At 40.9% G+C, this 22,856-nt stretch overlaps 1 protein-coding gene across 2 annotated transcripts; it reads right to left on the reverse strand.

Moving 5' to 3' along the window:
- Positions 1 to 5,186: 5,186 nt before the first annotated feature.
- Positions 5,187 to 11,995, reverse strand: LOC129493788 (60S ribosomal protein L27-like). Of its 2 annotated transcripts, XM_055300306.1 has the most exons (2): positions 11,978 to 11,995; positions 5,187 to 5,597 (listed from the first exon to the last, which is right to left on the reverse strand). In XM_055300306.1, exon 2 carries the CDS (start codon positions 5,595 to 5,597, stop codon positions 5,187 to 5,189), a length of 411 nt encoding a protein of 136 aa, XP_055156281.1. In that variant the 5' UTR covers positions 11,978 to 11,995. The 2 variants fall into 2 exon arrangements, with proteins under 2 accessions (XP_055156281.1, XP_055156280.1); XM_055300305.1 differs by lacking the exon at positions 11,978 to 11,995 and having other exon boundaries at positions 5,187 to 5,603.
- Between the last annotated feature and the right edge of the window lie 10,861 nt (positions 11,996 to 22,856).

A 22,856-nucleotide genomic window follows, 5' to 3' on the forward strand; every position in this document is an offset into this window, starting at 1 on the left:
CTCTGCTCCAGTATAGATTTTTAAAGTGTGGTTGGGAACATAAACTGTGTCATTCTCTAGTTCCTCTGACCTAGAGAACTTTCCAGTAGCTCCTCTGCCACTTGGCAGACTTGGAGTGTTGAGTGTTGTCTCCTTTATATGCTAGTTGCTCTTTTAAACTGCAGCTTTTTTTTCTGTGCCCAAGAACAAAGGGTGTTCCAGGTCCCTCAGTACTATCCCTCCCACTGTCATTGGCAGTGTCAGGGGTGGGGGTTCCCTTTGTTTCTATGTCTCCATCTCTCTTTTAAAAATTTTTTTATTTTATTTACATTCAATTAATTAACATATAGTGTATTGTTAGTTTCAGAGGTAGAGTTCAGTGATTCACCAGTTGTATATAACACTCAGTGCTCATTACATCACGTGCCATAACAGTAGGGAGGTTCCATCTCTCTTGCTGTTCTACTGTTCTGCTGTTCTATCTTTGTTGTTCAGTAGCTGTTTAGTCAGCCTTCAGTTCTTCAGGAGGGGTTGTTCTATTAATAGGTATAATTTGGCGTGTTCTTTGAAGGAGGTGAATTCAGGGTCTTCTTATATCACTGTATTGAACCAGAGCCCTTTGCATCCAGCACTTCTTAATTGTCAAGGATTCACATACATTTTATACTATGTTAGCCCAGTGATTAAGATTACAGCTGTGGAAATTAAAAACCAAAAATATAGCCAAATTAGCCAGGATCAACCATATAGTACCTGTGTAGAATGCTAAGATTCAGCCCTTTTAGCTTACTATTTATGTCCATATACATATTATTTTTATTAATTTTTAATTATGTTGTCCATTTTAAGTTAGTTTTGCTATGATTTATAGTTAGAGCCCAGAATCAATCTAACGATGACAGAGTTACTTGAACCTGATCATCTGGGTTGCTTTTTTGTGGGAACCTTGTGCTAGGCAGGGTCTACTGAGAAAGTACAGTGCATTAAAGGAATTTATAATCGTAGAGTTGGGCAAATACAAATTAGCTGCTTTATTAGTTGGGCTTGTTTTGGTTGCAAGTTATAGAAACTTAACTGCCACTCAGTGTCTTATGTCCCCGACTCTGTGGGAGGCAGACTACGTAGGACTTTAAAAATCACTGGAGCTTAGACCCTAAATATGCTGATGATAGACTGTAGAGGCTGATAGCCGTGGGTTCAAGTCCTAGATCTACACCACTGACTACCCATGTGAGCTCAGCTTGGCTAAGAAATCTCACTTTCAGTTTCCTTTGCAAGATGGAGGTCACAGATGTGTCCTCCTAAGGTATGCATTCAAGAAGATGAAATAGATTTCTAGAATTAAAAGCATTGATTACTGGAGGCCAGGGAATGCAGGGGAGGCAAGCAATGCCTAGTCTTTTTCCTATACTGTGAGTAAATAGAAAGAGGTCATAGCTCAAGGTCACACCTCACCATACACTTCTTTTTTTTGATTCAGCTTTTCAACAGCCACCTGATTTTAGTCTGACATTGTAGGGGGAATGATTCTTCAAGCCAGAGGTTTTGGCAAATAGTAGGAGAGGTGGGAAAAGCCATTTTCACAGAGAACTAGAAACACTACTTGACAAAGGTGATCAGTAGAGGGAAATATATGGACTTCTCCAAACAGCTGCAGAGCCTCTGGGCTTTGTGACTATTTCACCCCCAAATGGGAAAAGACATAATGACCAGACATGCCCTACGAGAGGTAGAAAACTAAAGTAAAATAGTATCTAGAGTTGAAAATTGAGGTATTTGTCAAAGGATTATTTTCCTTGCAAATACTCTGAACCTTCAGGGGACACATCTACCTAGCCTTTTAAGCCTAAAGATAGAACAAAATATTTCCAATTATTTTTTATGAAAAATAGCATTAACTCTAATATAAGTGCAAGGAGCACACAAAAAGAATATGCAATATATTTATATAATCCTTTTGTGTGTACTCCTTGTGCTTGTATTATATACATCAGTTGTATATGTGTGTGTATATGTATATGTGTGTGTATATATGTATATATGTGTGTGTGTATATATATATATATATATGTATATACAAAAAAGATACTATCTTATTTGGGATTTGGGCATCTGTAACCACCATAGTAAATAGAATCCAGCAGTATATTAAGAGAAAAATCACCATGATAAGGTAAGTAAGGTTTGTTTTAGGACATTAATTATGTTATATTAGGAAATCAATATAATTCAAGTTATTAATAGCAAAAAAAGTATAACTGATCATCCTGATACATGCCAAACAAGCATTTGGTAAAAATTAATATCCATTACTGATTTAAAAATCTCAATAAAATATCAATAAATGGAAAAGCTTATACCATTGAATATGTATTTATGATCCATGGCTAGCTTCACGTTTGGTGGTAAGACTCCCATTAAAATTAGAAGTGTGAAAAGAATTTGGATTGTCACAACTGTTATCTGGTAGTTTTTTTTCCACATGTGCCAACTCTATTAGAAAAAGAAATAGAAGAAACGAGACAATTTGCAGACTGAACTACTGGGAAGCCATTAAAAAGACAGTAGGGTTCTCTGTGCACAGACTCATAAAGATGTCTACTCCACATTGGGGAGAAAAGTCAGATATGAACAGTTGAGTAGAACATGTCATTTTGTAAAAGCAGAGTACATAAATATGTATAGGGAAGTGAATTGTATAGAAAATATTCAGGAATTATATTTAGCAAAATGTTAACTGTTTTAATTCTGGATGATGGGCTGACTCTCATTTCCTTCTCTCTGCCTGTTAGGAATTGCTTGCCTCTTTCTTTTAGCAGATAAGTAACTTGCCCAAGGCCAAAGGCGGCTTGACTTTAAATCCAGTACCCTTCACTACTCCTTTATTACTTATATTATTAGAAAAAAATGCCATTGTCCTTTTCAAAACAAAAATATGTTTTTATATATGAAGATATATAGATGCATCTATTTTTATAATATATATAATACATAATATATTCATATATAGAAATGATATATATGTTCATATATGTAAACAATTTGAATAAATATATAAGTACATATATTAATATATATGTTTGTATACTTATATGTACGAAAGATTTAAAATTATAGTATAATAAGATGCCTAGCACTTGGTCAGTAAATTACATTTATTAGCTTCCCTAAAAAACTGTACTTGGAATATGAGCAGGGACTATGCTTATTTAACTTTCCATCCCCTAGTAGCAAGCAGGTGTCCTTCACACGGTTAATATTAAGCAAAAATATCTTATACATGCAAATAGAATAAAGGATAGAGAATTGGATTATGTTGTGTGACAGCAGTGAACTCTCCTGCAATACCCCATGGATCTCCTCTGTGATGACTGCCCTGACCTTCAGCCTTCATGTGGACAGAATTATAGCCATTGGCAGGGGTCAAAAGAGTCATGGAATTGGGGGCTGGCATCGACTATAAGAAGCCTCTTGAAAGGTTAACTTTCAGATGTAGAAGGATTTACATTTCCTCTTTATAGAAATCTGGTTCCTGCAAAAGCCTGAACAATGACCTCATCCTTTCTGCTCAATGATGTCCTTCACTGAGCCTGTGAGGAAAAGGATGAGCATATGGCAAGGCTGTGGGGTGGGGGGATGCCACTTACATGACCCAGCTGGTACCCACCAGCCTCAAGGCCCTAGCTGAATTTTCTGGAAGATACCACAATTCACTTTTCTTCAGCTAGAACACAGCCTGAGCATTTTTCCACATGCTGGTTTCTGAGCTCAGAGAACATGAAGAAAGGCTCATGCTGATGTGAGCACTGACCACAGAGGGAACTAGATGTCCCAATGAATAACTCCTCTCATGTGATGCTAGGATGGAAACTTCCAAATTTCTATGCAGATACCTTTTTTTTTTTTTTTTTTTTTTTGCCATTTTGCCTTGGGCAGGAGGAGGCACCATGGAATACCTATATGGAGCTGCCACTCAGAGTCTGTGAGGAGCCGGAGCCACCTGAGTGGCTGTTAGGGAAATGGGCAAATGGAAGAGTGTCTCTGCAGGATAGTGGGTTTCCTAGAGCCTCTCCCCTCCCCTTCCTACTACACCCACCACTCACCCATTACCCCCATCTCTTCTCAGGACTCTGTGTTGTCCTGGGCTGGCCACAGAGATTGCGTTACTCTCTCTCTCAAGTTGACTCTCAGCTACCCAACCCCCCTTACAACTTAACCTTCCCTTCACTGGGCCCAGGTCTTGACCTCTAACCTTCCCTTCCCTTCACTGGGCCCAGGCCTTGACCTCTTCCACTTTTTATATTTTTATTTTTTAAAAGATTTATTTTTATTTCTTTATGATAGACACACACACACACACACACACACACACAGAGGCAGAGACACAGGCAGAGGAAGAAGCAGGCTCCATTCCGGGAGTCCGACGCGGGACTCGAGCCCGGAACTCCAGGATCGCGCCCTGGGCCAAAGGCAGGCGCGAAACCGCTGAACCACCCAGGGATCGCCTCTTCCGCTTTTTAAATCTAGCATTTCATCTCTTGTTCCCTCCTGCCTCCTCAAGACTTGCCTGATCTGGACCTCTAGCTTCTTGAGGGAGAACTCCACAACGAAGGATCAAAGATCCCTTCATTAAGAGAAAAGATTGTGAATGACCTCCTTCCCACCCTTGGGTATTTTCCCATTTGCACTGAAATCTGGCTTAACCCAAGAAACTAATTGGTAATGGAGGGATTTTAGGCAGGCTGCTGGGGCAGATAGATGGGCAATTTTTACTAGTATTTTCATAATCAATGAGTTAAGTGACCATAATATGCATTCTATACGGAGGACACACATAAATCATATTTGTGCCTTTAAGGGGGTGGCAACTCAGGGACATAGATCATAAACCTATGGATTAAAAATACAATCACACAAGGCTTACAAAAATGTTAGAATGACATAAGATATAGCATATGGTATGCCTAGCCAATTAGGAAAAAAAAGAATGGGCTGGAAATAGTACTCTGAGCATTTGTTGTGGGCCAGACACGATACCAAGCTCTTTCATTTATTCTATTTAGTCTTTCCCAAGTTCTTTGAGTTAGGTTTTGTTATTTTTATTATGAAGATCGCAAAACTAAGATTCAGAGATGCAAAGCAAATTGTGTTGAAGCTTCTTTTTTTAATTTTTAATTTTTATTTTTAATGTCTGAAACAAAAGAAATCTAAAACCGCAGCTTCTGGAAGAACCACTTGTTCTGGCCGGTCTTATACCTCTCCTCGAACTTAATCTTGGCCTCTCGTTGGGCCTTGCATTTAAGAGCAGGGTCTCTGAAGATATCCTTGTTGATGACGCTTTTGTCCAAGGGGATATCCACAGAGTACCTTGTGGGCATAAGGTGAATGTACTTATAAACTTTCACAAAAGACTTGATCTTTGACCTCTTGGTGATTTTATTCTTGCCCATGGCAGCTGTCACTTTTTGGGGATAGCGGTCAATTCCGGCCACCAGAGCATGGCTGTAGGGACGGTCTGAGGTGCCATCATCAATGTTCTTCATGATGACCACTTTGTGTCCGGAGTAGCCTCCGGCCAGGACCAGCACCACCTTCCCGGGTTTCATGAACTTGCCCATCTCGACACCAGCTCTGTGTTGAAGCTTCTGATTAGGGGGCAGATGGGCTTATCTATCTTTGAGAAACATAAGACTAAGGAATGGAAGCATGTTCTGGGGCCCATCTACATGAGAACTACCTGCAGATTTCACTAAATAAGGATTTCTGTGTCTCACCAAATCAGAATCTCTGGGAGTGGATTATAAAATCTGAATTTTGAAGAAATTTTTTATTATATTCTGTTTGTCAGTTTTTTTCTATTTGTTGTGCATTTTATGTCTACTTTAAGAAATCTGCTTAACTTGGGACAGCTCAGGTGGCTCAGTGGTTTAGCACCGCCTTCAGCCCAGGGCCTGATCCTGAAGAGCCGGGATTGAGTCCCACGGCAGGCTCCCTGCATGGAGCCTGCTTCTCCCTCTGCCTGTGTCTCTGCCTTTCTCTCTCTCTCTATCATGAATAAATAAATAAAATCTTAAAAAAAAAGAAATCTGTTTACCTCAAGGTCACAAAGATTTTTTCTTACCTTTTCTTTAGTAGATTTTCTGCTATAGTTTTAGGTTTCCTATATGATGCATTTTGAGTTGATTTTGTGTTCAATGTCTTCCCTTACCCTGATAGATACCTTTGTAAATTACTCCTTAAAAAACCTCAGTAGCCCTATTTGTGTGACCTATCTGATTTCTGTTGTACTCTGGCTGATATATCCTTCACCAGGATATCCTTCATATCCTGTTGTTGGGACTTACAGACATCTTTTGGTTTAATTGAAAATTAAGTTTCTGTTTCTTATTACCTTTGTTTTCATTTTTTTTTCTTAAGAGGAGAACAAAAAAGTACTTACTTGAAGAGAAGCTTTTGAGAGCATATATTGACTGAATTACTCTTTCACACCAAAGTGTAAAAGGTACTATTAATGTTTGATTTAAAAATAGATGAAGAGTATTAAAAGGTACAAACCCTCAGTTATGAAATAAATAAATCATTGGGTTGGAATGGACCACACTGGGAATATATTCAATTACATTGTAATCATTTTGTATGGTGACAGATGGTAGCTAGACTTATGAGAATTACTTCATAATGTATAAAAATGTTGAACCACTATAACGTATACCTGAAACTAATAGGATATTGTATGTTGATTACAATTTAAAAAAAAGATAGCAGAGTCATGTAATCCCTGGCCTATCTCTTTCCCACACCCCAGGAAGGATAAATTATATGCCTCTTCAGAGTTCCCAGACTACTTTAAACATAGCTCTGTTATAGGTCTCGCTTATGTCTGGAAGCCATGGCATGTCTCCTTTGCCTTTGTGTCTCCAGAGAATAGCACAGAAATGGGAAATCAAGCTGGTTCCCTGGTTGCAAAAGCCCACTCTCAAAGCATGGCTAACAATTCCAGGAGATGAAGATGGCAAAGGCTGTGTGTAGGACTATGCACGTGCATAGTCCCTGAGATTTTGGCATGGGCCTTGTAGAGCTTGCACCAAAGTCACATAGAACTGACGCCTTGAAACTCTTTCTAAGGACCTGTGGATCTACAGTAACTGATGACTGTTGAGCATATGACTCTTCCTAATCTTCAACTGAGAAGGGGCCGTAGAACATAGAGAAATATCCAACAAGGTTCTGTAGTGTGGAGCTATTTAAGAAATATGATTATCATATTCTTTCATAAATTTAGATCAGCATGTAGTAACAAAAGCTGATTATTGTCTTTTTTTTTATTACAGTCTTAAAAGAAACTTCTCTATTGCTTTTCCTCTCCCCATTTTTCTTCCTTATTTCTACTTAGATCATATTAAACTTTTTAGGTCATTAAAATAAAAATGTCACTTACTCATTTGTGTGTGTGTGTGTGTGTGTGTGTGTAGTAAAGTCCCAGTTATCCCTAAATAAATTGGCCAACTTTAGAATTCTAGAAAATTCATTTAGCACACATTTAGCATGTTTCAAATGTTTTGCAATTTTGTTAATGACATTCATTTTGATTTTGAGAGTTACTTTCTAAGCTTTTTAAAGATGAGGCTGACCATAGATAATCTTGATTTAATCAGAAAGAGCTTATCCATATTTGTCCTGATGATGTTGTGTAGGGTGCTTCATCAAAATTAGGATGCTCATAAATTATAGTACTGTCTGATAATGAAGTTGTGTGTGTGTGTATGTCTCTTTGTGTGTTCATTGCTTTTTCTTTTCATCCTCTTGTTCTTTTTCTCTTGTTACTAATACCGATTGCCTGTTGTAGATTTTCTTTCAAATTTGCACATTTAGTCTCTGTGACTGGGTAACAAACCAGTTAGCACAGTGTGCTGCATAAGAGTGAGTAAGCTTTTGAGACAGAACAATTAGATATTTGACACAAGATGGTCTCTGTTCTAGTTGGGTGCTTCTCAGACTTAATGTGCATCAGAATCCCTTGAGGATCTTGTAAAATGCAGATTCTAATTCAGCTGGCTTCTGGTAGACCTGAGATTCTGCATTTCTAACAAGCACTCAGTGACGCTAATGATGCTAATTTAAGGATCACACTTCAAGTACAAAGTTAGACAGTTGGGGATTAGCACAAATTTGGTCATTAGTTATAGGGGACATTACTGTTAAGTTTTAATATATATTTTTTCCAGTGCTGTGGTGCATGGCCTCTCTAAAATGTGTTGGCTTCCTGACAGATGAATTGGTTAGAAGGATCTAAGCAAAATGTGACTCAGCCGCCATTTAAAAATCAGAACTTTGTAAATGAGATTAATGTGGTTAAGAGAAAAATGTTGGGCCAAGGGAGAGTCTTTTGGTCAAGAAAGGGACTAAGCTTGTCATCAGTCTAACTTGGGTGATTTAGAAACTGTTTTAGGAGAATATAGACATTATGATAATTCTCTCTGCTTTATTCTCAAAATTTCAAGTGGTTTAGGACATACTCTTTTTTTTTTTAAAGATTTTATTTATTTATTTACGATAGAGAGAGGGGGAGAGAGAGAGAGAGAGAGAGAGAGAGAGAGAGAGAGAGAGAGAGAGAGGCAGAGACACAGGCAGAGGGAGAAGCAGGATCCATGCAGGGACCCGGATGCGGGACTCCATCCCGGGTCTCCAGGACCACACCGTGGGCCGAAGGTGGCGCCAAACCGCTGAGCCACCCAGGGATCCCCGAGGACATACTCTTGATATCATTTATCTTCTGGACAGCCTTGGGGGAGAACCCTGTGGCTGTCTTTTTGGATTTTGCTTAGGGGCTTGAAATTATGGCAATTGCCCAGCATCTCTTGACCAATGAGGATGGTTCTTCCTTTCCCTTGTACTTTCTCAGGCTCCTCTGTTCTTTAGGGCTGTTCTGGCTCCCTTTAATAAAGAGAAGTTAATACAGGCAAAAGGTGACAATTAGTTTTTTTGGTCATTGCAGATTGATTGTTAGTGATTGAGGGATTAATATGTTGAAAGGATTCTAAAGTGGTTAAGATTCATAAATTATGTTCAAGAGTGTAGGAGTGAAGCACATGTGTCAGATATTTATCATCTCGAATCCAGCCTTAGAAGGCAAAGGACTCCTTCATAGACTAGTGGGGCATTGGTTCATTTGCCCTAAGTCCCGTAACCAGTAGAATTGGCTCCACATGTTGTTTCCCTCTTCCTTATTTTCAGCACCATTAAACCTGCATTTGAGGATAATAAGCAAATTTTGGCATTAGGAGTTATTTCTAATTACCCAGGCAGATGCGATTTTGTTTCTTGTCTTCTCATTCTTAGCAGCTATCCTGTGCCACGGGAATTTCTGAAAAGACAATAGTTTCCTAAGTAAGAACAGAACAAGATTTGTTAGTCTGGTTGGCTTTCTTTTTAAATATTCAGACTGCCTGCTTCCTGAAGGGTGTCCACTCCCCCCGCCCCAGCTGGGAAGCTGCCACCTGTCACTCTTGGGTTGATTACTAAAGAACATCTTGTCTTGCTTGTGCTCTGCACTGTGATGTGTTCCCAAAGTCCCCTGGTCTAAAACGTCTGATGACTGTGAGGAGGGTTTATGTGATATCTCCATCCTTTCCATAAAATCTCCTCTATGAATTTGAAGTGAAGGTCTCTTATTATACTCTTCTTGGGCCATTTTTGCAAGATAATTTTTTGTCTTTAGCCTTAAAAAAAAAGGTGACAAGTCACTGTTATGCACATCAACTAAGATATGAGTTCTGGGTTTGCTGGCCTTTCAGAGAGTGGTTTTGTTCCGTGGGAACTGAGCTGGTTTGTTTATTTGGATAGTTCTGGGTCTGCCTTCTGCTGGGTGTAATTAGTGACCTTGGGAAATTTATCAGGCTTTCTGATAAATTTCCCACCTGCAAGTTGGAGACAATAATAGCTATCTTCTCAGGACAGTGTGAATGTTCTGGGTACTCAGCATTTATCTTGATGTTTATCATATTCTTAATGCAACAGGTGCCCAATAAATGTCCTTTTCTCTTTTTCCTCTTGTGTTTGATGTGTTTTTGTGTTTTGTATTGATTTTTTTTGATGCTAATGATTAAAGTGTTCCCAGGAGTTCTATTATCTTAGGATTTTCTAGGCAAAGTCAAGTGTCAATAGAGCCAAGAAGGGAGTGAAGTTTAGTGATACCAGGGTGTCTGGACCAGTAGAACGGAGAGTGGTCAGAGTCCAGAAACCTCCAGAGTGAGTGAATCTTTAAGGATTGCCAGATTATTAGATTCAGGGCCTCATTTATTCAGAAGCAACTGAACCATAGTAAAGGAAAAGGTATCATAGAAATGTTTAGAACTATGTCCTCCAAACAAGACTCGAGGGATATGAGTGGTATTTCATCAATTCATTAATTCATTCGATTGTTCATGGCCCAATATTTCCTCAGGACTTTCTGTGTTCCAGGCACTATGTCCATCTTTGCCTCAGAGATCATAGTAGAGTGGTATAATGCTAACTATGAACCATGTGATATGTGTCTCTATGTAACAGAAATGATGGAGATAAAGCTACTTTTATGAAATATCTTAAGACCTGCCCTCTTTTTTTTTTTTTAGACCCTTCTTCCTGGACATAGGGAAGTATATATCCTTGGAGAGAGATGGCATGTCTCAGTCTCCCTTGCAACTTGGTGACACTGACTTCTTCCCACTGGAATTTGAGCAAAAATGATGGCTGTGACTTCTGTGTCCCTTGTTTAAAAGGAAATCCTTCACTATGAATTTCCACTCTTTCTTCCTCTCTTTCTGGAAAGGCAATGCCAAACAACCTTGGAAGGCATTGTTGAGGATAACAGAAGCTCCCTGCTTGTCTGCTTCCCCAGATGACTGCATGGAGTATGACTGGCTACCTGCCCTGGATTGACAAATGGGAAAGTGAACTAAGTACTTTCAGCCAATGAATTTGGGGATCTGTTTATTATAGTTTCTGTTGTAACAAATTAAGTAGTCATGGCTTTTTAGAGGTTCTAAAGGAGCTCAGAATAATGAAAGTGTCACTCCACTGGCAGAAACTTAGATGATTTTGTTGGTCACATAGATTCCTGAAGAAATTAGAGTCAGAAAAATTCTGGGTCCAAATTTACCTCTTCTATATCTAAGATTTTATATACCCCCAATTTATTTTATTTTTTTTTTTGGAGGAAATGTATTTGTCTTGTTGAGACTTTTTTTTTTTAAAGACTGAAAATTTATATACATATTTTAACGTTATTTTCCTTGCAGTAATTTTGTGAAAATAGTATCCTTCTATATTTTATTTATTTTTTTTATAAATTAATTTTTATTGGTGTTCAATTTACCAACATACAGAATAACACCCAGTGCTCATCCCGTCAAGTGTCCCCCTCCGTGCCCGTCACCCATTCACCCCCACCCCCCGCCCTCCTCCCCTTCCACCACCCCTAGTTCGTTTCCCAGAGTTAGGAGTCTTTATGTTCTGTGTCCCTTTCTGATATCTCCCACACTATACCCCCAATTTAAAATAACTTTTCAAATCTTCAGGTATTGAAGGGTCAAGATCTAACCTTTTTCCAGGGCATTACCTTCTTTGCTAGTCTAAGATTTGCAAAATCGACGAAACAGCAAGTATTTATATTTGACATATGAGTGTTTTCATGTTTCCCTTAACGGTGGGGAGTGTTAGAGATATAATTTGGGGGCAACAATGAAAGCCAGTGTCTGACCATTCCAAGTCATGCTGGAGTAGATGGCACCAGAAAAAGAAGGAGGAGACTCTCTTCCGGGACATCTTGTTCATTTAACACAAGCAACCTGGGAGCTACCACCCCTAGACAAGCACCTCATCCTGGTCCCATTCAGTTGAAATCTCCTTGTCTGCATTTTGTATCCTCAAAGTCCACCTTTGGGTGGCTCTCAAATGGTCAATGGCTGCTGTAATCTATACAAATGGAAGAAAACCCTTCCAACTTACCATTTATTACTCGTTCGCTAATCAAATGGAAACTGAGCACCTCCTTTATGCCAGGAAGATTATAGATATGTATTTTAGCGAGGACATAATTGAGAAACTCTGCCCCACGAAGGCAGGACTTGAATATGCAAGAGGCACAAGACAGGTGCGAGGAAGGAAAGAAGCACAGCAGGAATCGACACAGGAGTGCAGACGCACAGCACAAGGCAGGTGTCTCCTGTCACTCAGCAGCCTGTGTCTACTGTGATAAAGGCGTGGGATTAATTATACATAGAGACTCTACGTATGTTCTCTCACTTGCTAATTGCAATTAGTTGCGGGAGCACTGAACATATTGCTCCGCATGAATGTCAGGACATTTCAGTGGATTCCCCTTGGTTTTCTGAGAAGCCGCAATTAACTTCACTAACTATTCCCTTCCCCACATGTGCTTCACTTAATGTAGAACCAAACTAATGAATGTTGATCTTTTAAAAACTTTTTTTTTTTTCACAAAGGCCATCTTGGCTGCCATCCAATTAACACTGACAATGGCTCCTTACACAAAACCAAGAATGTAATCAAGTTCATCCAAGGCTAGCTGGGGAGAGGAAGCAAACTTCAGTTGCAAGAATTCTTCATTTCTTCTTCAGGGAGGGAGAGGCTCTCTGAACTGACAAAAGCCATGTGGTGCTTTGGGTTAAATATACTTTGAAAGATTTTGTAATTGGCATCTCTGTCGTGACCCATCCACAGCACCTGGTGGTAGGGAGTTGGCAAACCAGAGATGTGTGTGCCATGGCCTAGCTAGGAAAGCACGATAGCTTAAAAAATGCACAGAAATCCTACTCTAATGCCAGCAACACACCTAGAGTTGAGCAGGGTGCTTTTCTGCCCCTACTGTCATTAATTCAATGTCTTCCTCAAATTCCTATGACTTTTGTCAAGATTTCTATGTCTCTCTCTCTCTCTTCTCTGTCTCTCTGTGTGTGTGTGTGTGTGTGTGTGTAGGGAATGACTTACATGCTTATGGCTTTTCCTATAACCATGTATCCTGCCTTTACATTGTGTTGATTCTCTCATCACTTGATTCTCTCTCTGTCTCTGTCTCTGTCTCTCTCTCTCTCTCTCTCTCTCTCACACACACACACACACACACACACACACACTTTCTCAAAGCATTCATGAGAATTTGAGGACAGGTTAGTGGGTGGATTTACATTATATCACCCTAACAAACTCAAATAGAAAAGTTGGCATCACTGTCTTAAGATACCCTGTAGGCATCTCCCTCCACGGAGTTCTTTGCCCCATCTAGTCCAGCTGAGTCTGCCTGGTAAGGAACAACATCTTGTTCCTTGGTCCTCTGCAGAGCAGTTTCACTGTTCTCCTCTGAAAGTTTTATGATTTTTCTGCTTCAAGTATACTCATCAATTATGTGTGTGTGTGTGCGCGCGCGTGCTAGCACACATATGTTTCAAAGGACTAGGAGGAAGAGGGAGAAGAAGTAAGAATTCTCCAACAGGAGAGCTTGTTCTTGTGCCAGCTGCTGACAATACTTGCCTTCATCTCATTATCACCACCATGCATTCTCCTAACTACCACTTAAAATGCTTGGGGCTCCAGTGAATGTTTTAATACACCCCTTCTCATGAGTGCTGCAACAACCTTGTGAGCCACTCAGGGCAGCTTCATGGTCACATTGTGCAGATAAAGGAAACTGAGCCTCTAGGGGATAAATGCTCAAATGTGCAGAGTTTGTTTTTGGTAAAATGTTCTTTCTGCCTAATCATGCTCTCAGATCACTGCTTCTTGGAGGTATAAGAGAGATCAGGAAGTAGTGAGCCCTCTAACTTGGGCCCGGCTCTCTCATTCCTCTCTATATGCCATCTTGCTTTGAGGCAAGGCTCTCAGGTACATGAAGCAGAATGTGAGAGAAGCCAACCCACATTGGGTTATTTGCAGTGTTTCTCCATCCCAACACTAAGGACATGTGGTGGAAGACAAGTCTTTGTTGTAGGTGGAGAGAAGTGTCCTGTGCATTGCAGGATGTTTAGCAGCATCTCTGGCCCCTACCCACGAGATGCCAATAGAACGCCTACTTCCAAGCTTGTAACAGTCAAAGGCTTCTCCAGACATTGCCAAATGCTCCCTGGGGAGTCAAAATCATCCCTGACTGAGAACCACTGGGTTATTGCTACACACCCCTTGTGATGATGGTTTCTTATCTTCATGACTTGGACCATGGAGAATTGGTCATGTTGAGTAGCTCGGAAGGGAGGTACATGCAAACCATGAGGTAAAAAAGAAAAATTTGGTAACTCATGTTTTCCTTTCACTGGAAAGAGGATGTATGCCTTCACTTTGGTGGGACAAGGAAAGATAAACACACTGATCCTCTCTAAGCAATGAGCACCTCTGATTGGGGCATTGCTGCCTATAGCTCTGGCTTTTACAGCAAATGGTACAAACAGTGCCAAGAGCCACGAGTCAGTCCGTTTAGGGAAAACACAGGGTATTTGAACAGCTTGACACCGTGAAGGCATAAATTGTTGGGAGAAACAAATGTGAGCTGGAGGGATTTGCGAATGTGGCAGACGGTAATCCTGGTATTTCGTGTTAATTGTTTTTCTCAGGCAGGAGACCTCCTGTGATTTACATTCTGGAGCAGTGGGATGATGGACTGCACCAGACAGCTCGTCACCTCTGGAGAAGATGAGCAGGGTCATGACAGCTGCCCTGGAAATGAAAGAGGAGGTAGGATGCTTTGCTGCCTTGGAAGCTCTCATTTGTTTCAGAGCATCAGGGGTGCTGTCACATGCCCTCCATGGGGCCATGTGGGAAGAGCAGAGCCTGTGCCCAATAGCTGAAGAGAACTAATGAATAGGATAGCAAAATCCCTTCCATCCAAGGGCTCTTGAGTGATGTACAAACAAGCAGGGGAGGTCATCAGACAGATGTTAAGGTTTGGTTTATCTGGCTTTTTGTGAGAGTTGGGGAACCTGCCCTGCCTTGTGAGGGTAGGGTTGGGAGGGTCAGTTTGACTTAGAAGAAACAAAGGGTATTCAAACAGACCACAAAAACCTTTGATTAGTGCAGAAGTGTGGGTTTCATCCTTACTTACCTGGTACAGTTAAGGGGCAGTTCTGATAAGGAAATAGGAAAAGATCATGTTTCCCCTAGGTTAATATGTTCTTTTACTTCATTCTTTCCAGAATGAAGCTCTTTCCAGATTTCTACCAAAAAGACATACCTCCTTTCTCCAAACCACATGGATGAGCTATATTCACTGCAAATGTAGCTATCTGTTGCAGTATAATGCTATCACAAATATCATTGACTGGATTCCCTGTGACTTTTATACTTGTGACTTATTTATTCCATACCTGGAAGCCTAGACATCCCACTCATCTTTGCCCATTTTGCCCATGTCCCAGCCTCTTCCCCTCTGGCAGTTTCATAACTTTATTTAACAATGAGGTTCTCATTATTCACATTAAGTTTCTGTAGACTTTTGAAATTGGTGACTAGTACAAACATAGGTAACCAATGTGTAAAGATTGTTTGGTGAATCTTTATCCTGATTACGTTTTCTGGACAACTGCACAGGGATTTGGTATGGGACATTTCTTACTCCCTGGCCCAGACAGCTTTGTTAAGCTTTGTATCAATGCACACATCTGGAGCCTCTCTCTCTTTCATGGCATATTCCTGGGTCCCTTCGGGTGCCCAAGGGCATGCTTCTTGAAGCCTGTTCTGTGGATGCACTTGTGAACACCGATGGTGTATTCTCTGGTCATTCTTTGTTGGTGTCAGAGTGGTCCTCTTCATCAGCCATTCTGTCAGGCTGTTTGAAAGTCGGCTGGAACTTCTGATATTGTTACTGGTCATCTCAACTAATTTCTTTTGTTATTTCAAAGGCTTTTGGGGGCACTATTTGCCAAAAATGTGAAACAACAAGATACACCCACCCCACCCCCCCGGCCACTCCCACAAGATCTTTTTTTTTTTAATTTTTATTTATTTATGATAGGCACACAGTGAGAGAGAGAGAGGCAGAGACACAGGCAGAGGGAGAAGCAGGCTCCATGCACCGGGAGCCCGATGTGGGATTCGATCCTGGGTCTCCAGGATCGCGCCCTGGGCCAAAGGCAGGCGCCAAACCGCTGCGCCACCCAGGGATCCCTCCCATAAGATCTTAGTGGTAGACATATAGACAAGTTACATGGTTGTGACTATCTCAGATTGGGGTAAACTGTCAGTTTCTATAGTGGTGAAGGAGGTAAAAGTGGGAGGCTAACATTTATTGAAATTTTACTATATAGCAATTTCTGTTAGACACCTGCATTCATCATTTAACCCACGTAACTGTGAGGCAGGTACTTCCAGCTCCATTCTACACAGGAAGACTCTGAAGCTCAGTTACATTAGCTAACTTGCCCACAGTCTCAGTAAGTAAGTGCTAGAATGGCATATGGTTCCAGGTCTGTCTTATCAGAAGCCTGAGTGAGGGAAGTAAAAGCAGATGCCTTTGGAGTTGCTGTAAGTAAAGCATTTGGCAATAGACTCAGGTGGGGGTGGGCCTTTGACATTGTTAGATTCCTATAGTCACTGTGTCAATGAGGTATCTGCATTTCTCTGGGGTGAGTAATCCTGCATTGGAAATGTGCAGATCAATGTACTATAATTGACAACTGATTGGCTAGAAGAGAGGAATTTTTGGCTAACAGCTGCCCTTTGTTTGCTCTCCCAGAGATCAATCTAACTGTTCACTGTCAGGTGTCTCTGATATGCTCTGAGAACACTGGTGCCTGTCAGGGAGGAGAGCCATGTAGGAATCCTAGTGTCACCTTGGGAAAGATCCCTGGGGCTGTGTGATATATTTATTACCAATTGATGTTGAACCTGGGCCTGTGACTGAATTCAACTTCTTGGCTTTCTTAAGCCAAGAAGCACCTTGGCACCTTGGCCTGTGACTGAATTCAACTTCTTGGCTTTCTTAATGAGAAGAAAAAGGAGGCCATGTCTCTGAGTAGAATGTATATCCTTGAGCTGGAAAGACCCCAGCACTGCTCAGATACCACCTTCTAGATTATCAAGCAGAGAAAGGATATCTGCCTTTCGTGTGCAGGTGCTAAACCATCCAAAGCAATGTCCCCCTCCCTGAGCTGGCCTCTGAGCTGGTTTTTTGACTTTATGTTGATTTTGGTTGCTTTCTTAGTCATGACAAAGAGTTCCTAGGGAAGAAATTTGAAACTAGGGTTTACTTGCTTCCAAGCACACAACCTCAAGTCTAAGAAGTAAAAATGTCATTTTGTGATTGTGATTGTGGGTATGTATGTGTGTCTGTGAAGATGCTATGTACACACAAGAGATATCTACCCATCTATCTTTGATACAAAAGAAACCTGGGGTAGATACAAATCAAACATCCATATGCTTCTTGTCTTTCATAATAACTCCTATCCAGATGTCAGCAGCTTTAAAAAGCTGCCTAAGTGGTGAAGTGTTGTGCTCTATTTGCCAACGGCTATGTATGGGTGAGGCCAAGCATTCTCACTTTTATTTGTCCTTCCCTGAGGTTTTTTAAAAAAAATACCCACTTGTTGAGTGCCAGCTCCTTGGAGAATTCTTAAGTTAGAAGTAAGCACTCAGGCATGAGGACAGCTTCATATTCATTTTGCTGCTCACTCAGACAAACTTTATGACTCAGGGAGAGTGTTAGGTCAGTTACTCCTTTTTGGTGACTTGAAAACATGACAGTAGAGAAGGAATGATTAAGCCAAGTTATAGCAGATCTGCAGGTATAGGGATAGATCTTGAATTAGAAGATGAAACAAAAATTAATTTTATCGTAACTATAACTACTTTTAGACATAATAAAACTTTTATGTGGTACATGATCAGTGTTAGGGGCCTTCTTCTACCTTTCTCCAAACTCTTAAGTCACCAGGGACCTTCCCTTGCTACTACCTAAGATAATGTAGTCCCCTCCCGATTCTCTTTTCCTAGCTCCCTGAACACTGCCCTCTGAACAGTATTTGTCACAGTGGCAGAACACAACTCAACCTAAACTACTCAGTAAAGGGAACTGACTCACATAACCAAGTAGTTCAGGGATTATTGGATTTAGGATACTAAATCTAACCATTGGAATCTGTCTTCTCTAACTCTAGCTCTGCTTTGTTTCACATTGATTCATTCCCTGAAAGTTCTCCCCACTGGCTGGTGTCATGGTTACTTCACATTTACATCCCACCAGCTCAGCAGTCCTACTGGAAAGAGAATCACCATTTCCAAGATTATAGTAGTCACACCTGATACCCTGGCCTCTGAAGAGCCTTGCTTGGGTAACATATTCCTTGACTAGAACAAATCAGTGAAGCCAAATGATATCCTCATTGACCAAGTCCAGGTTCCCACCCTACTCCTAGAATGTTAGGATGGGAGCTCCCCAAATGACAGATACTATGCATAGGGGAGGAGGTACATACAGTTATCAAAAGAGAAAAATGGAGGGGTTCTTGGGTGGTATAGTTGGCTAAGCATTTGACTCTTGGTTTTGGCTCAGGTCATGATCTCATGGCTGTGAGATTGAGGACAGGACCTCCTTGGGCTCCACACTCAGTATGGTCTGCTTGAGATTCTCTCTCCCTCTGCGTGTGCTCACTCTCTCTGTCTCTCACAAATAAATTAATTAATTAAAAAAAAGGAAAATGGATGCCAGTCAGACAAAACCAGTAAGTATTTACTATCATGCCATTTTTTACTATCATGTCATTTTCCACAATTTATCATTTTATATTTCAAAAAGATAAAAATGTCTGCGATTCCCAACAAATTTGGAAGCTCTGGGAAGGCAGGGTGTATGCTATTTTTTTTGTATGCTATTTTATTAACCAATGTATTGTTAATGCCTATCATGGTGTTTGGCACATGAAAGACATTCAGTAAATGTTAGCCAAATACAAGAAGGAATGAATGAGTAAATACTTGGGTATTTGGTATCCCACTTTGGGTCTCTGATGAGCGCAATGTTGAACTCCAGACAAAGAGAAAGAAGAGAAGGGTCACTGAATTTGCTACTTCTTTCAAAGTTCCTTCCTAATTTTTGTATCCAATCTGAATTTTAGTTTGTAATCTTTTATGTTTACAGGACTGGAGAGGGTTCTTAAAGAGACTCTTCAATAGAAGATTCTGGCTAAAAACTTGGGGACAGCTACCTATCTTTGTATTCATCTCTAGGTATCTCTGAGAAAGAAGATTACCAGAATTTCTTATTTTTGGTCCTCAGCCTGTTCTCTCCCTTCTTACATGAGCTCTAGCCACCAATGGGATGTCATAGCCATTGGCAAATTGTGTCTAACAGGGAGAGAACTGAGGGAAGAAATATCCCAACCTTCTTTCTCTTTAACTTTTTAATTCTTGCCAATGCTTTCCTTTAGTCAACCCAACCAGAAATCAGAAGGCAAGGGAATATGAGTAATGTTGTCTATACACGTCAGGCTCTGGAGGTTGAGTGGTGGGCAGTGGAGAGTAGATTGGAGGAAGAGAGAACAGAGAATATCCAACACATGACTTGCACAAGCTAGCTCTATCTAGGTAGAGATGTTCAATTGTTCTGAGGTCTGAGAATATCTGGAGAATTTGAGAAACTGCAAGGAGGATAATGTGGCTGGAGGGGAGTGAGTGGAGGAGAAATTATTTTTGAAGATTCGCAGATATTCTTGCCTTTGAAAGTGGCTTAAATAAAACTACTGTACAGCATGATGACTCTAATTATTGTTACCTATAATGTTATGATTTACAGTGATTTTGATTTGTTAGCATAGTGTATTTTACTATAACACCCTTTGTTTTCAGATGACTGACTGCTGAAGGTGTGTGTATGTGGCAGGGTGGAAAGGGGAGGGAGGATCATTGTTCTAGCTAGGATCACCTCCCTTTGTTCAGCACCAACTGATCAGGAGGGCAGAGGACCAGTGAGTGATAGGTGGGTCACATCAACTGTCTGGACAACTGTTTCCTAACAAGTGGGCTGAGATTCTCATGGAACAGAGAGCAGGAAGGAAGTTATGTAGAGAGGCAGGACTTGGGACCTAAACTTCATTTTTTCCTGGCCTCTAACAACTCAGTATCCTTGATAACTCTTGCCTTTTTATTTCTGGTCCAGGGATGCCAGGAACAGTCATTTCCATAAGAGGTGGTGGATTCCTTCCTCTTATTCTAACCAGATATTTCTGCTCCTTCTGAAGAAACACAGACACTTGACACAATTTCATATCAGTGACTAATTGACACCTTTCCTTTTTTGTGTACACACCAATGTCATCTGCACACCTGTGTTTCTTATCTCTTGGCAGACAGTGTGCTTCTCAAGAAAGAGATAATGACTGCCACAGACTACAGTCTACACACTGTTTTCAGTGCTAGGCTTAGAAGCCATTGGCTTCTTACCAGAAAGTGACCAGGTGGACTAAAGGTTAGGATCAGAGTCACGACTAGGCTAGGACTAAATTGGTCTTGGTCCATGATGGCAGCCTACTGCTGAGGGGCAATCCAAGATGGTGTCTTGTGAGGAAGAAAAACAGAGAACCAAAAAACGTGGTCTGGTAGGTGGTAGGGAGAGTCTGGACAGTACAGGGTCAGATGGACATGTAAGAAGAGGAAGACACTTGTTCACTGAGTCTAGCCCTCAGGGCAGGGTTCAGAGGGTGTAGCAGTGGATCAGACCAGGCCCTCATCCTGGAGGAGCCCAGAGAAAGAAGAAGGTGGAGCTGCAGCCATGGCTGGTCTTCTTCTTGCCTGCTTCAGCCATTCTGTGAGGAAGGGAAAGTCCAGGAGGTCACAGGGTCATTGCAGCAAATCTTTGCATTCGAGAACATGTGAGAGTGAACAACCGAGAAGGGCCTCTGAACTTGGGAATGAGCAGTCCTCTAGGAATGCTGCCAAAGAAGGAAGAAAAACGGAAGAAAGAAAGATATGTAGCTTCTGGCAGTAGGATAAAACTGAACACCCCGTAGACATTCTGGAAGGCAAAGTCTAAATATGACTTATGGCTTTAAGGAGAATGCAGATATCTGCCAAGCACCTCCTCCTTGTGATTTTTGTTTTTTAAACACTTAAAGAATACTTTGTCATTCCAGATCGTCATTTCCAAATTGGCAATGGGAGTGATTATGATAATAAAGTATTTTGATCTGAGGCAATTTGCAAAGGGTTTTAAAAATCCTCATTACTCTGGATTCTGCCTCTTTCTTGGCGGGTCCCAGTGCCAACCAACAAGAGAGCTCAGTGGACCTTTTAATCACAACAGTCTTTGTAGTTATTCGTTTCATTGCTTTTTAATGAACTTTTTCTTACAGTTAGTGCTGGTGGAGGGGGCTGGTCGTATCAGCCCAGTTATTTAGAATAGAAAATGGGCATTGCTGAGGCTAAGCCTCACATGGCTCAGTCTCTACAAAGTTTGGCACAAATCTCCACGTTATAATGTGCTACTTATTAGGTTGGACATACCTCTATAGTGACACTGCCTAGGTGGTCACTATTTTTCATGTCTGACTCCCCCAGTATTCACTGTATGTGTCGTGAGCTCAAGTCAATCAGCTGCTTTAAGACATTTGTCGTTGCCCCCCACCATAGCCGTTTGCCATTATGGTAGTTGACCTTTTATGAGGTTTCAGACAAATAGGGATGCTGGCAGCATTAACATCCTGCTTCTTCCTCGCTTGCATTTTCCATGCTTCGGAGGACAGGACCTATAACTCAGATGTCAGCTGAGGTCTCTTGCCCCTTTGAGATCTGGTGAAATTCCACAGCCTCTGGGGCATCTGGCACCTCCTGCTCTCTCATGCTTCTCTCTATCTCCACCTATGGGCTGTTTCTGTGCCAACCTCTGTTGCCAGAAAACTGAACTCAACTCCTCCAAGGAATCTGCTCTGATCTCAGGATTATTCTTTTACTTTTTTGGAACACTGTATTGATGGGCAACAGGGAGAGAGCTCCTTACAGAGCACCTGGCTGTCTATATTCCACTGGTTCTTTCTTATGCTTTCTTCCTCTTTCTTCTATAGTGCAAAAGGCTCCCCATTCTCTGGAACCTCAATGTCTCCACTCACTGAGCTCTTTGGGATTTTAGTTTCAACTAAAATCAATTTGCCAAGGAATTTCTTCTGGACAGCTGCATTGCTGTCCCTCAACAGGATCCTGGTAAATTTTATTTTCTCAATTTTGTTACATGTATTTATGGGTAAAATGATTGGGCATGCAAGCAGAAGACTTATTAGAATTCCAGTAAGGAGGGTTAAATCTTGCCTATCGATTATGAAGTGCCCATCACAAGCTGGTCCAATTTGGTTCCCATCCACTTCCCTTCCCAAGAGGGGAAAATAAATAGCAGCCAAGATAAAACTCTTTTTCCCCTCCATCCTTTCATTCCTTCTTGCTTCTGTACATACTGTTTCTTTCTCTCTGTATGTTCATCCTTCCTCTTCATCTGGAAAATTCCTATGATTATTTAAGACTCAGTTCAATGGGTCTTATGACCTCTTTCTCTGTGAAACCTTCCCTGGCTCTCCTCATCAGATCAGAGTAGTTTGTCTTCTCCTCACGGTTGTAACAGGGACAGATTCCACCAGAGCATTTACTTTATTGAATTTGGTTTACTGCTTGCTACCTGCCTTCTCACAAGATGTGTCTCTCTCATGAAAAGAGACTGTCAATATCCATCTTTGTGTCCTTAGTTCCTTGACCGATATTGGGCAACCATAGGAGTTCAATAGATGTGTGCTGAATGAATTAAAGTCTGTATCATGTCTACAGTGGGGCATAGAAATTCAATCCATTTGCTTTTGTCTTAAGGGGGCCAAATCTTTGAGTTGCTATAACCCAAAAATATTTCAACAGTAGAC

This window comes from Nyctereutes procyonoides, unplaced genomic scaffold (assembly GCF_905146905.1).
Source record: "Nyctereutes procyonoides isolate TBG_1078 unplaced genomic scaffold, NYPRO_anot_genome, whole genome shotgun sequence".
In the NCBI taxonomy this organism is placed as follows: domain Eukaryota; kingdom Metazoa; phylum Chordata; class Mammalia; order Carnivora; family Canidae; genus Nyctereutes; species Nyctereutes procyonoides.